The following is a 15,054-nucleotide window of genomic DNA, read 5'->3' on the forward strand; positions in this document are numbered from 1 at the left end:
AAGTTTTGTAAACCAAACTGTCTGTCCTGATCTAAAATATTTGTCCATGAAGTGTTAGACTTTTTGTTTTACATCAAGCTCTCTAGATAGATCTCACTTGAAATAACATTTTAGACATATCTTCAATTCCTGCAAACTTAATATCCCCTGAAGGCAGCTGTTACACCATCCCAAATCCCATTAATGTAGTGTTTGTAGTTTGGGATTAAACTGTAGTGAATGCAAAACTTGAACTAACAATAATAGATTATTGATCAAATGGAGCTAGCAAAATCAAGGGGGTCAAAAAAGGCAGCAGCAATTCTAGATGTAAAGAGTATTAGGCTGATAGCCACACAAATTGACTCTATTATTTTTTGTGCTATACTCACTCTGATACATGGCTCACTAGGAACTTAAAAGGACAGAGGAATAAGCATGCTGTATTCTGGAGATGCCTGCTGAGTTGCAGGCTGACCACAGAGGTTTTACTGAAACACTGGCAGAATTGCAAACAGTTATTGGCCAGTGCTGATCAATTGTAGGAGACAAGGCAGTGCGAATAGGTTCTACAATGACTTTCTGATGAATGTGTCAGACAGCTGTGGAAGTTGAAGTGCTTGTCATGCAGTGAGTACAGCAGCCAGCAATTCAACAGCTAATGAGATTGCTTTGTGCTGCTTCTTTCATGTGGAAATGTTCTTGGTTAATTTATGAAGAAGTTATTATGCTGGTAACTTACTCCCAACTCAGAAAAAATACATTACATTGTACCCTTGAGTTTCATTTTTTGTTTGTAAAGCACTGACCAATTGAAATGCACACAATATCTATGAAGCAGGATAGAGGGAATACATCTCACTGAACTTGCCTTGACATTTACACCACAGATAGTGACCTAAGGTTTTCTTTACCCCAATGGAGGGAAATAATTTCTTTGTGTATAATCCCTTTGTTCTATATTAGACACATGTTTTGGAAGTCAAATTATACTCAGCAAATTTGTATTTACTCTCACAGCCTGTGAAAAGAGTCAACTGACTGAAACGAATGCCATTTAAAGCTACTAGAAAAAACATTTGGGGTGGGAGCACTTCTGTCACGGAACTTACATCCTTGATTTATTTCCCTTCTATCTAGATATTCATTGTATACAATTCTTCCAGAGTAGTATTTTAGCTCTGAAAAGCTTAGATTAGTTTATTCAGATAACAACTTTTTCATTAAGTATTATTTCAGAGAAGAACGGAGGCATAGACTGATGGAGCAGTTGGAGATGTCTGGATCTCAATTGCAAAGCAAAAGTATGCGCTGAAACTCTTATTCTTCACATAGCTCTCGTGTGCCTTAATCTAGTGTCACATACAAGGCAGATCCTCACCTGTTTTGCTACAGTCCTTGAAATACCACATCATATATGTTACCTCACCTTCAGCAGCACAGCATGGAACTGGCTAGAAAGTCTGTGACAGTTGGTGAGCTCCCTAGGGGTTTTTATTCTCTTCAATATATAAGGAAGCAAGAAAAGCCTGTGGAGCTGTAGTGTATATGTAGATATGTGTGTCAACTTGGCCTAGTTTATGTGATTAAAGAAACCTGCCATAACATAACTTTCCCTGTTGCAAAAAATCCTAAACATATAACAGAGAAGTATATGGATTTACAGGATATTTGCTCCTGCTACCTAAGAAATGCTGGACCTGACAAACTTTAAGAACAAGTAGCACATTTCTGAAGCAGCCCAGGGTATTTTTCTTACAGCTTGCTGTGGTCGTTACTGTCCAGCTATTGACTCCACAAAAGCTCACTCCATGCATGCACCACCTCTGTCATTGCACAGGGCTCACTCCTTGTAGATTGGCTGTGGCAGCCCCTTTCAACATCTATCTTACTCTCTTTGTACTTTGGGCAGGAAGCAAGCTGCAAGGCAAAAGAACCTTTGGGTATGTTTGAGGACACAGTGCAGTTGTGCACATGATGTAGGTCTGGGTCTGTGACAGAAGAGGGATCATGTGGTATTCCACATTTGCCAAATGTTCTTTGGCTTCTCATAACCAGAACAGGCTTTGTGTAGAAGTGTCTGGAAGGGGGCAGGTAACAGCTTTCATTACTCTGCCTTAACATGAGCAGCAAAAGCAACAACTAGGCCTGAGAATTTCCCACTCTTCAGCTACAGATCACATGATTCATGTGAAGGACACATGAGATGTTACTTTTCCCATCTCATATTGCATGGGATTTCTGACAGCTTAGAGGATAACATTTTCCTGTTGTGTTTTTCCTTTCACAGCTTTTGAAGGAAATTATTGGCCTCACTTTTTTCTCCAAAAACAGAAAGAATCTCTTCAAAGAAGTAAGTGCCTGACTTGGTATTTAATATTCACGTTGCAACTATGAGTAACAACTACATTCAGCATCAGCTCTATATTACAGAAAACACCGTACAAAATACATAATAAAAATAAAGTCCTTGCCTCAAGGAGCATATATTTTAAAGTATTAGTTTTAGAAATTCTGAATGAAGAGTGTAAGATTTACACTGACTTGAAAGGGCTTTAATGTGCCATTTTGAGGTTTTGATGCTTAAGGGGAGAAACTGTGAGCGGTTTAGTAGCCTTCCACATTTATAAATTTGCTGTTGAGATTGTTTGTGTGAGCTGTTAGATTTTCATTCCTGCAGATTGCTCCCTAATACTATCTAAGAAATTAGGAAATTGATTCTTTTGATGCTGCAAAATCCAGAAAATGAAATAAAGCTGTTTCTCTATATAGGGTAGGTCTATGAGATTTTTTTAAAGATTGCAGTTCATAACAAATTCATGTGCAAGTGAAAGATCAGAATATGGAATAGTTCTTCCTCACCTTTATAGCCAGCAGCCCGTGGGGAGTCAGCATACGAACAGATCTCTGCTTCAACATCCAGTTATCCCAGCTGAAGCTATTGTTGCCACAGTTCTGGTAGTTTCTCAAATTTCTCTTAACTCCTAAGAATGGCTTGTGTGCAGGCACTGAAATCTGTAAGCAAAGCAAAGCAAAATTAACTCCAGCTACCTACTTACTGCAAACTTGTGCTAGTCCTTCTGAGTCTAAGAAATACAAAATATAGTAACATCTTACCTATGTAAAAATGTGTGCCATGCCAAAGCACAAAACAACATATTATGGCTTTAAAATACTAAAAACATTAACTATCAGAAGTACTGTTAGGAAGGTGAATATCATTAAAATGTTAAGTCATAATTAAAATGCTAACCTTTGACAGCAGTGATTCTGATATTTCTGTTACAAAGACATTTTGCTTTGGTTCAAAAGGAAGCTGGACAAGTAGTTGGAAGCCAGAGCAAAAGGGGAATAAGGAGACAAATTCTAATAGCCTCACAAAATTACCTGAACTGAAAATAATTGGAGACTGGGAATCTGGGGAAGTATACATGCTTGATCTGACGGTACTCTTCCCATGGGCAGTCTCTAAGTGATCACTACTGGAAATAAAATATTGAGCTACATCAACCTTTGGGCAGAACCAATAAAACTTTTCACATTATCTTTTCTGAAGAAATGTAAGGCACTGACTTCTCAGTTTAAATTTAATTCAGTAAACGCTTCATTTTCCACATCCATGGCAAGAATGAATAAATTGCAACATGCCAACATGATATACTGTGTTTTACAGGATGTGCTGTTCCTCTGCTAAGACAGGATACAAAAGGCTAAAACCCTTCTGAAAACATGCAGTTTTCACTAGATCCTTTCAAAAAGAAATATCCTGGTATTCTGAACAATATTTCTAGCATATTCTATTTACAGATATTCTTCCTAATAATCTATAATCTTAATGTTTTACATTAAAATCTGTGCTTTGCTGTTGCATACTGTTAAAAAGCAACCCTGTGTACTCCAAAAGTCGCAGCGTTTCAGTGGCTGGCAGTGAAATTCTTAATCTAGTTTGGGGAAAATGCAGAAGTGTAGAACAAAAAGAATTACACAAAACGCAAATTTATTATGATGAGAGGCACTTGTTTAGGCAGAAGCAGCACAATGGCTCAGATTAGGTGAATTCTCTTTCAGTATAAGCATGGAAGACCTACATGAAGTTCATCTTAAAGGCAAAAATAGCTCACTACTTGTTACCAGCCAAAAAAATAAAAAATAATCAGCAATTCATCTCTGTCTTCTGTCTATTCTTTCAACAGTAGAGTAGGGCTATATACAAATGAAAATAAAGTCCCTGGATAGGACTTAATAAAAACTGAACTCAGAAGACAAATATATAATCTAGTTTTAAACTGTCTTGAGTTATTGATATTCGCATTTGCTATTTTCCTCTGATAAGATTTAAATAAAAATAAATAGACCAAAGGTGCCCCTGTTGCACTCTGACCATTGTGCAACCCCATTTAATCATTCCTTGGCACACGCAGAAAAAGCTGGGCTTTGCTGGTCAGTATCACTTAAGCACAATATATTAAACTATCTGGAATTGGGCATGAAGGTCCAATGATAACAATTAGCCAATTCCTATTTTCCAGTCAGACGTTCTGCACAGCACAGAAGTATGGAAGAGGAATACTTTTTGCCAACAGGTAACAGCTTATTGAGAAACAATGTTTTCTACATGACCTGAATAAAAACAGTAACATTCTGTAGTCATTTGATCACTCTTTAAGAGTAAAAAATGTTTTGGATTTAAAGCAGTGATTATAAATTGCAGCTAGACCTTGCTAAATTTACCTGATACTTTGTGCTTCTAAGATACATTCTAAGATACCTGAGCTTCATATAACTCCATAAACAAAAATAATTTTAAAACGAAAAATAATGATCTAAGTCTGGAAATATATAACCAAAGACATGACTTTACTTACTTCAATAGTTCAATCAGCTTCAGAGGGACTGTTCAAATGCTTTAAGTAGGTATAGAAACATCTAACCTCAAGCGCTGGAGTTATATCTCTTTTTTATGATTCATTTCAACCTCCTAAAATCTGTTCATTCAGATGAAAAGTGATTACTCTTCAAAAATGAAAACTGATAGAAACATTCTGTATATTTATAAAGCTGGCTAGAACTTTGTCAGACAAGCATGGAGCCAAAAAAAAATAAAAGTGGCGACTTACAAGTTGTGCTTTGAAGACTGTCTTTGGGTATCTAATGATCTGACTGTGCAATGGATCATGATATAGTAATGCCACAATTTGGTATATATTGTGCTTGAGATGCTAAAGGTGTCTCCAGTAGGAAGCTGTTGCCTTTGCAAACAGATTGAGCAGACTGAAATAAGAAGGTAAATCTTTATATTGGCCACAGAGGAGATGAAAGGTGTTTCCCAAGCTAGGGAGCTCTCTTCTGCTCATAGTAGATAAGAATATCACTCTGACTTCAACTATTGTTTCACTTCCTGACTTGAGATAAAATTTTTAGGTTATAAAAAAGAAAAAATCATAAAAAGGCCAAGATGTTGTTTACATAATTAATCTGAGTAGAAATTTCTGAGATTGTCTTACTATTTGTATTTGAAATGGCAACCAGAAAGAGCAAATACACTGCCAGGACACTTAAACCCATTTTTCTCTTTCACTTTTACAGTTTTGAGCAAGGATTCCTGTTCTACCTGGGGCGGAGGGCATTTTTCAACCTTTGATAAATACCAGTATGACTTCACTGGGACCTGCAACTATATCTTTGCAACTGTTTGTGATGAAACCAGCCCAGACTTCAACATTCAGTTACGACGTGGCCTGGACAAAAAAATCGCAAGGATCATTATTGAGCTGGGACCTTCTGTGATCATTGTTGAGAAAGGCAGCATTTCTGTCAGGAGTGTTGGGTAAGATTCTGTGATGAATGTGAAAAAATGTTTTTAAAGAAGGCCATGAGTTATATAGCAGTTGCACTAAAAAAGACTACTTCGTATAAAAAATGAATTAAGAAATTACAGAAGCTAGCACATCTAACTGGACTCTACTCCCATTTCTTCCTATCAAGCATTCACACTCTCTAGACAAGTATTTAATTTACAGTTATTTGAATTCAGCTTGGAGTACGTTTCTGTAGGCAAAGAGGCTAACCTTGTCAAACCAAAATATTTCTCACAGTGAAACTACAGTCTCCTAGATAATGCCAGTCTGCTTGCGCTTATCTCTACTGCAAGTACAGATGAAACAGCACATGCCCTTTTGTAGAAATTCCTGTGTTTTGCTCATTTGATTTGAGACTTAGATGACTCTGAACTCTCTGTGCTAAAGATAACACACATACGGTACAAGGTAAACATTGAACTACATAACTAACAGAGAAATATTTGGAAGGTCTTAAAAAGAAGTTCTTGTGTAGGAGACCACTGACTGTTCACAATATTCTAAGGATTACTATGTCCAGAAATAGCTGTTTTACTGAAGAATTATACTGATGGGAACCTTCGGGTTCTGCCTCACTCATTCTTCTAGACAAATTGCTCCCACACAAGGAAGTTTCTCCAGGGAAGCTTTCAGCATTTTTATCAGACAGGCAGGATTGCATTTTTGTCAGTGAGTACATGCAGATATGGGAAGTAATTTACCATGAATTGTCTATATCTTACTATACTTACCTGTAGTACAATAACCATAATGACAAAAAGATAACTTGCAGCTATAACTTAATTTGACAAACTGTATTTAGAAAAACTTATTTTATTAGTTTGTGTTCCAAGAAAACTACATAAATATATGGGCTTAACCCAATTATCTGCATTTCAAATTTTTGTTCTACGTTCACAGAACCAAATGCTATGACTGACCTGGTCTAGTGTTGCACATAGACCTGCTTCAGGTGGAAAGCTGTTCTGGGAAACTTCAGAAGGTCCCTTCCAACCAATTCTTTCATGATTATATCACATACTTACTAAGTACTCAGCAAAATATATTTGATCTTTAATGTTGTTAGTTTGTAGCATTAGAATTCAGCCACGAGGATGAAAACCTAATTCTGCTTCAACAATCCCGTTATGGGTTTCTCTAACCTGTCAGTTTTCAGTCACAGCAATAGTTCCTGTATTAACAGGCTGTAGTCCATAGAAGCTCTTCAGGACAATAAACAATAGTTCTACCACACAAACTGTATTGTTATGAGTTCTTGAAACATATAACTACACTCTAACAAAACCAAGCCAAGCCAAGATGCCAAGTCTTGTGCAAATGTTTTCACTAGTATAATCAGTGCACAACAATCTTCTTCTATGAAACTGCTGATATTGATCTTCTATCAACAGAAATGTTAATGTATCTTGAAATGTTACATTTAGAAAGGAAAAAATTCTGTACGACGTTGCTGCAGGTGCTCTAGTTGTATGTGTATTATATCTAAAAAAGATAACTAATACTTCCATAATATTTTCTCTTCTCACCTTATTACAGTGTCATTAAATTGCCTTACACCAGCAATGGAATTCAAATAGCACCCTATGGACGCAATGTCCGTCTGGTGGCCAAGATGATGGAGATGGAACTAGTTGTCATGTGGAACAATGATGACTATCTCATGGTTAGTAAAATGTTCTCATAAAGCAGAAGAGAAAATTCTCACTGACTTACTGGAATGACAAGATCTCTTTAGACTCAGTGGGTGCTTTTTGCGTATGTTTACTATTTTGATTTTTTTTTTTCCCTGCTTCATCCATTCCTCTTGAAATAAACAACTTTGCTTTTTATACCACCATATTCCTCTCACTTCCAGCATTTTTAGTTAACTAAAGGCATCAATGTTGAGACTTATGAACACTCACAAATTTTAAACTTTCCTATGGTTATTCCAGCCGCTACATATTTTGCTAAAGGGATGATGACTTTTTTTAAAGTTGTGTAGAATTTAATAGTGTATGCCATAGTTTTGGAATTTCTACTGTGCTTCCCCTGGATATCTTCTAGTTTCAGATGTATGTTGGTCCTGCCACCCCCCTTGTTTCTTTCCTTTTTCTGAATCTTTTCATGTTTTCCCTCCAAAATTCCTGATATATTTTAGAGAAGAGGATACATTTTCTCTGCATGACCTGTGATATTAATGACACAAAATACACCTAATTCTAAATTGGTAAGAAAGATTGCTAAAACAGGGAGATCGTTAATAAATTGTCTGGGGGATCTACTAGCATTACTACCACACATGTGACAAGAAATGCACTATATTCTGCATATGGTCATATTATTCCCACTGATATAGTTTTCATATTAATTCATTGATTGTAACCAGTAGTAATATTACCGCTTTTCTCTCCAGAGCAATAGATAATTGAGTAACCTTCTTCTGAAAACATATTTTCTTCCTGTAACCTTCAATTTCTCAAGAGAACAAACGTGAAATTTGTGCTCTGTCAACAAAGATATGATCAAGGAAACAGTATCATTTAATTTTCTATTTTTATTGGCTCCTTAAAATATTATCCCATTTCAATTCTGTTCAGATGTCTTGGAATCTTATTCTTTCAGTAAACAGAAAAAATCAGAATGATCACTATTTGCCTATTGGGAAAAAGATATTACTGCTTCCCAAATTTTTCCTCCAATCAAGTCACTGAAATGAATGAGAACGATCACCTTTAATTGTATCCTTGAACTCAATTTGTTTGACCAAGGTAATGCTCTATAGATAATTTTTCTTAGGGTGACCCTTTTAAATTTTTTGTTTTATTTTATTTTAGGTTTTGACTGAAAAAAAATATATGGGAAAAACCTGTGGAATGTGTGGAAATTATGATGGTTATGAATTGAATGAATTTGTGAGTGAAGGTAAGATCTAAGGACAGGTCAGATGGAAATAGAGCTAGTTAAATTGAGTCAAAGTAGAAATTTAAAACTGTACTAATATTGCTCTGCTCACTTAGTTTCACAATTGAGTAAAGCACTCCTATGGTCACCAACGTACCTATCACATGATTATGCTACATGCTATCATTTGCTATGATGATAATATTGTGGGTTCCTCAGACAAGTTATGAGGACCCTCTCATATTTCAGAAATACATGATAAGGGTCACACAACTTTCAGAATAGCATAGGTTACTAGCAAGGCACAGTGAGGGAAATTATTACATTAGGCAGAAGCAAAAATGAGGTTATAATAAAAAGAACATAGTGGACAAGAACATTAACAAGCAGTGTGTCCAAATAATGGTGGATATTCAGAACAAAGTAATTGGTGTCGAGGACTTGACATCTGCACTATTTGTGGTTTGGGGAGTTCACTTCAGAGTCACTCTGATGTCGTCTGCTGAGCTAATGCCCCTTAGCAGTTGGAGCTCATTACACGTGCTCTTGGAGGACATTACACATGTTCTGTCTTGGTTTCATCCTAAAGGAACTCTGTATGCCAAGATCACTTTATAATGAAAATCAAATTGTATGGAGTGGGGAAGTTTGGAAGATCTGCTTTAAAACCACATTGTTAATCTGAACTACAACATCAGTGCGAAGACATTAAATTGCACGGTAAACTAATCTCAGGTCAACACAACCAGATGCAGTTTTCTATATGTATGACAGAGAAGAGTTCTAAAAAGTATACAATATTTTTTGAGTTGTGATGAGTTTAGCCCCACATGTAGCAGAAAACATAAGAATGAGGGATGAGGAGAAGAGGCATGAATTAACAGCTGGCAAAAGGTAACACAGCTGGCAGGAAAACAGTAGCAGTTGCTATCATGTAGGATAGTAGTTGTGACAGACTGGGAAGTAGCTCAGAGAAATAATCAAGGTGATTAAAGTACGCTTTACTGCATACTGCATAGACTCCAGGTAGAGGGCAAAAGAGATAGTTGTTATCATCAGGAAGATTAATTAGTAGGACATTTTACAGTCAAAGAGTAGTATCTGAGTTTTGTTGCACCACAGCAATAATTAAACAAATTAATGTGTACTTTTTCCTGACAAATTGTAACCCTTCAATTTACAGGTAAACTGCTGGATACATATAAATTTGCTGCATTACAAAAAATGGATGATCCATCAGAGATCTGCCTGTCTGAGGAGATATCAATCTCCACTATTCCTCATAAAAAATACGTAAGAAAGATCTTCTTGGCTTTTCAGCAGCACGATTCTTAACAGAGTTGGAAAGCTAGATAGAAACCAACAAAGGAGAGGCAGTGGTTTAAGAAAAATGAGTTCTGTGAAAATGGATAAAGTCAAAATTTGTGCCGCATGATATGACAAAGAAAATGAGTTCTTTGCATTAAAACATATTTTGAAAAAGGCCAGTAGGCATTACTGAGGCTGGATTTATATCACTCATTCAAACTTAACAGCATTCAGCTCCCAGCTTTCTGAAATTTCATGCAGGTCATCACAGGAAATTCATGGAAACCAGTGAAGATTTAAAGAGCTAGCAACCCAAGAATCTCTTAGTTTAAACATAGAAACTTTGTTTGCCAAAAAGTTTAGCTTTCAGATCACAGAGGAAGAGCTAGATAGAATCCTTCTGAGATTCTCCTTTTCATAGAACAGCAAAGCATTAGTTTTGTAGCATCTCTTCAACCAGAACAGGAGTAAAGAACAGGAGTTTCTCTGGGTCCTGTGAGGAGTATACTTTTCTGAAGAAGTATTCACACTGAAAAATTACTTTGTTCTGTTGAAGAAATTCCATTGACTGGAAGGTTTAACATCTTTACATTGATTCTCTTTGGAACCTTATACTTCAGTAGGCAACATGATAGACAATACAAACATAACAAATGTTTGCTCAATGGGGAATGAATGTTGCTATCTTCCCATCAGAGCTGTTTGGCCTGCAACTGAAACTTCATGAGACAACATAATCCCTGTCTGTAATGTTCTCAGCCATTTTTAGGAGGATTGATGGTATAAAAGGATGACTTAATTTTCATCTTAATGAGAAGTGGAACTAACTCAGCATATCAAGTTCCTTCTATTTTACAACGGGTTTTTATTCCCTTCTATTTGTGAATTTCTCGTGCATTTTAATTCAAATACATTTTACTAAACTGTAGGGGAAAAAGACAAACAAACCAAACCGAAAATCACAACTAGCAGTGATATTTTATTGTGTTTTTCTCATGGGAGAAACGTTACTAGGCACAATTTTCTTTCTCTTTTTATTTAGGCTGTGATCTGCTCTCAGCTACTTAACTTGGTGTCACCAACCTGCAGTGTGCCAAAAGATGGGTTTGTCATTCGTTGTCAGCTTGACATGCAGGACTGCAGTGAGCCAGGCCAAAACAATTGCACTTGCTCTACGCTGTCAGAGTATTCAAGGCAATGTGCTATGTCACATCAAATGGTGTTTAACTGGAGAACTGAAAACTTCTGCTGTAAGTTTAAATGTTTTATTCATAGGAGTTTGTACTTTGTTATATCATACACAGAGAGAGAATGACGATTAACAGGAATTTATATCAACTGATAGAAAAGTCCTTTGTCATGAATCAAATTATTTTCTTAGGAGAACAACAGCACTCTTTAGTAAAACATTAAGAAGGAGAGCATGGAAACATCAAAGGAGAAAGAGGAAGCATGAAATGTAAATTCTGTGTCTAGATCAGTGACCATGAAAGAGAGAAACATCCACCAAGTGAAATCTGTTTAATTTCTCAGACTTCCAAAAGGAGGCAGTTCTCATAGTATAGTTTTTCCATTATTATACTTAGTGAATTAGCCAGTGAAGAGAGAGAACTTTCTAATAGCCTCTGAAGTCTTTGAACCTTTTTGCTAATAATTGCCATAGCCCCTTTTATTTACAGGTGATTTTCATTAGTCTATTTTCAGATGCTCAGCCTTCATAATTACTGATTTAAAGCAAATAAGAAGGAAATAAGAAGCAAATCTTCCGTTATTCTCCAAGCTGTACATGATTAGACATGCATTTTTTTTCAAATGCATCTTTGTTTTTAAAGTTACGATTCCCTTTATTTTTGAATCTACCTGTTTGCCATTCTTCAGTCTTCTGAAAGGAGTTTCCAATAAATTTGACATGAAAAAGGAATAACAGCTAGAGTGAATATGATGGTAATGATGAATATTCAGATGATGAATTGAGCATTGAAGCAGGAGAAGAGAATGTTAGTGCCAGAAATCACAAGGCCATGTCCATCCCAGGTGGTAGATGATTCTTCTACGTTTACACTTCAAAAATCTTAACACTTTCACTGTTTGTTGCAGCTGTGGGAAAATGTTCTGCTAACCAAATCTATGAGGAATGTGGTTCTCCATGTATTAAAACCTGTTCCAACCCAGAGTACAGCTGTTCCAGCCACTGTACCTATGGTTGCTTTTGTCCAGAAGGTATCCTTTCTGTATTAATCACATCCTAAATGGCCCATACAAATGTTTTTGCCATATATCCAGTCAAATGGAATAGCCTTCTTAATAATGAACTAGCAGTGTATTTCAAGGCATTGTGCTGCTAGAACTGTCATTTCTCTATTAACATAATACAACTGAAGTCTTGAATAGTCATGATCCTTAAAGATCCTCGGGTCTGCTGTTAAAAGCATTTTCCTCAAAAGACCGTGATATGTGGTGGGATAATTATATCCTACTATAATATATAGTGCATGAGCTTAGTTAATTTCCTATCTCAAAGAGGTATCTAGCCTTTCAGGGCACAAGCAAGAGGTACCATACCTCACAGAAGTTCTGCAATAATGCGGGCACTTTGTAAAATCCCTTTGAAATAGTTCAAGATGAACTTGCTACAAAAATTGTAGTTATAAATATAATTTGCATTGTTTCTTGAAATTTCAGAACTGAAATATCTTCCAAGGTTTCTGTGATGTGGGTATTGACATCAATATCATGACCTTTTTATAGTTGTCGGAAGTGGTGTGTTGTGAGCCACATATTTAAAACTAAATTTAGTATTGCAGGAAATAGAATGTATCCACTTTTCAAGTTTTCCAACTTAATTAGAGTGTCATAGCAAATAAAAAAAAAATGAAAAAATGACATTCAGTCTTATTGTTACTTCAAATTAAGACAATTGCACTTTCATATAAAAAAAAAGTCAAATGTTGTTATCATTTGTAAAGGGTCATTTTTATTTTAATTAAGAGAAAATGTCCTGCATGTTATATCTCTAAATATGAGCACTGGCTATGCAAGAATACCATTCTCAAGCTAAGCTTGGAAGGCCTTCAAGCTATAACAGAATTAGTGCTAAGTAAGGATATAGAAAAGTATTTATTTCGTGTTCTTTGGCAGGAACTGTTCTTGATGACATTTCAAAGAATCGAACATGTGTTCATATTAACCAGTGTCCATGTACACTGAATGGGAAAACATATGCTCCTGGTGAGACAATGAAAGCAGCATGTAGGACCTGGTGAGTAGCAATGGGTACTTTCATAAGAGGATGGAGAGTATTCTCATCAAGTAATTGGAAACTTTAGCCTAACTTTTGGAGGGTGGCTGCAAATCTTTTATACCATCTCTGAGAGCACCTTCTTTGAGTGCCACAAATCATACATTTGTAATCGAAGATACACGTCTCATTTCCTGATTAATCTGTAAGAATACAAATGCTCCTCCAAGCCACACAAAACAGTAGCATTTTTATCTCTTCTGTGAAAGCTGGGGTAAAATTAGTACAAAACAAAGATCCGGTATTTACAATTTCTTTCTGGCAATCTCAGAGTTTTTGATCACCAAATCAGCACTAAAAACTGACTTTTCTTGCAGCAGAAAATACTTATTTAAGACAATATTTTTTTAATTTGGATTTTTTTTTAATGGATTTTTTTTTCTGTTACTTATCTTGCTATCATAATTCTAATAAATAAAATAAAGAATGGAATCTGATCCTCAGAACTGTAACAATGAATGCACTTTTAAAGATTAATCTGTTCAGGAAAGTTTATTGACTATACAACAGTTCAGCAAGTTTGAAGTAAGATGAACAACTTCTACTGATACACACCAAAAAAGAAAATCAAAGCATAGAAAGTATAAGGGGAAAAGTGGTACAAATTACATCTTCCATTACTAGGAAGTAGCTGAGTTTTTACAGTGTAAAGAAAAGAAATTTCAAAGCAGCGGAAATGAGAGTTTGGTGTGTTACACTGTGTTCACTAATGGATTTTGCATGTTGATCAGCTACAGCAAAACCTTCAGACAGGAGGATCAAATCTTCTGGTAAACATCTGCTGGTAAACAGTGCCTTAGTATAACTTTACACAGAATTTCTTGTTTTCCTCAGTAAATGTACAATGGGTCAATGGAACTGCAAAGACTTGCCCTGCCCTGGAAGGTGTTCACTGGAAGGAGGCTCCTATGTTACCACATTTGATTCTAGATCATACAGGTTCCATGGGGTTTGCACTTACATTCTTATGAAGGTAATTTCCCGCATTCTAGAAACACACAATATCAAATGGATATATTTTAGCCTGTCTTTGATTTCCTATTGGAACACACATACATTTTTATATGATATACATTTATTCTATAAATCATTGTTATTCTGACACAGACTTTCCTTTTCACTGTATTCCTCCAGAGTTCCAGCCTGCCACACAACGGAACCCTAATGGCTGTATATGAAAAGTCTGGTTATTCTCATTCTGAGACATCACTTAGTGCTGTAATCTACCTGTCTTCAAAAGTAAGTATTCCCTTCACAGGTTCTATCCAGCATTTCAGTAACCAGATTAGCAAAATAAATGCTTAAAATCATTGCTAGTGGCCTGAATTCAAAAATTACGGGGGATAGAATCTAAAGATATGTTCCAGTTCATGCATACACAGTAAAGATCTCATTTGCCCCATAAACTCAGGAAGTTAAAGTATTTCCAAAGTGAAAACTGAGAATAAAACGTGAGAAAAAGCTTGAATCAATCTTGTCCTATTATATTGGTCATTGACAATACAGTTGCTCAAGTTAAAGAACATATAAATACCATCAGTACAGATAATTACTTCTGATTCCATACCCTGTTCTTACAGGACAAAATTGTGATTTCTCAGAATGAACTCCTTACTGATGATGATGAACTTAAGCGACTGCCTTACAGATCAGGTAAAGAAAAGGGAATATATGTAAAATCCAAATTACACCAAATACCTGTTTTTACACAACCCAGTACCTTTTACA

The 15,054-nt window shown here is 35.9% G+C and overlaps 1 protein-coding gene across 1 annotated transcript in view; it reads left to right on the top strand.

Moving 5' to 3' along the window:
* The first annotated feature begins 4,534 nt into the window (after positions 1–4,534).
* Positions 4,535–15,054, top strand: part of LOC136102281 (mucin-6) — a 38,535-nt gene continuing 28,015 nt past the window's right edge. Inside the window, exons 1-11 of the mRNA XM_065839258.2 lie at positions 4,535–4,562; positions 5,566–5,806; positions 7,374–7,500; positions 8,654–8,741; positions 9,904–10,013; positions 11,071–11,278; positions 12,126–12,248; positions 13,167–13,287; positions 14,161–14,299; positions 14,461–14,565; positions 14,907–14,979. Coding sequence (XP_065695330.2) covers positions 4,535–4,562; positions 5,566–5,806; positions 7,374–7,500; positions 8,654–8,741; positions 9,904–10,013; positions 11,071–11,278; positions 12,126–12,248; positions 13,167–13,287; positions 14,161–14,299; positions 14,461–14,565; positions 14,907–14,979 — 1,363 coding nt within the window. The remainder of the gene's footprint in view (positions 4,563–5,565; positions 5,807–7,373; positions 7,501–8,653; positions 8,742–9,903; positions 10,014–11,070; positions 11,279–12,125; positions 12,249–13,166; positions 13,288–14,160; positions 14,300–14,460; positions 14,566–14,906; positions 14,980–15,054) is intronic.

Source organism: Patagioenas fasciata, chromosome 5 (genome assembly GCF_037038585.1).
Source record: "Patagioenas fasciata isolate bPatFas1 chromosome 5, bPatFas1.hap1, whole genome shotgun sequence".
NCBI lineage: Eukaryota > Metazoa > Chordata > Aves > Columbiformes > Columbidae > Patagioenas > Patagioenas fasciata.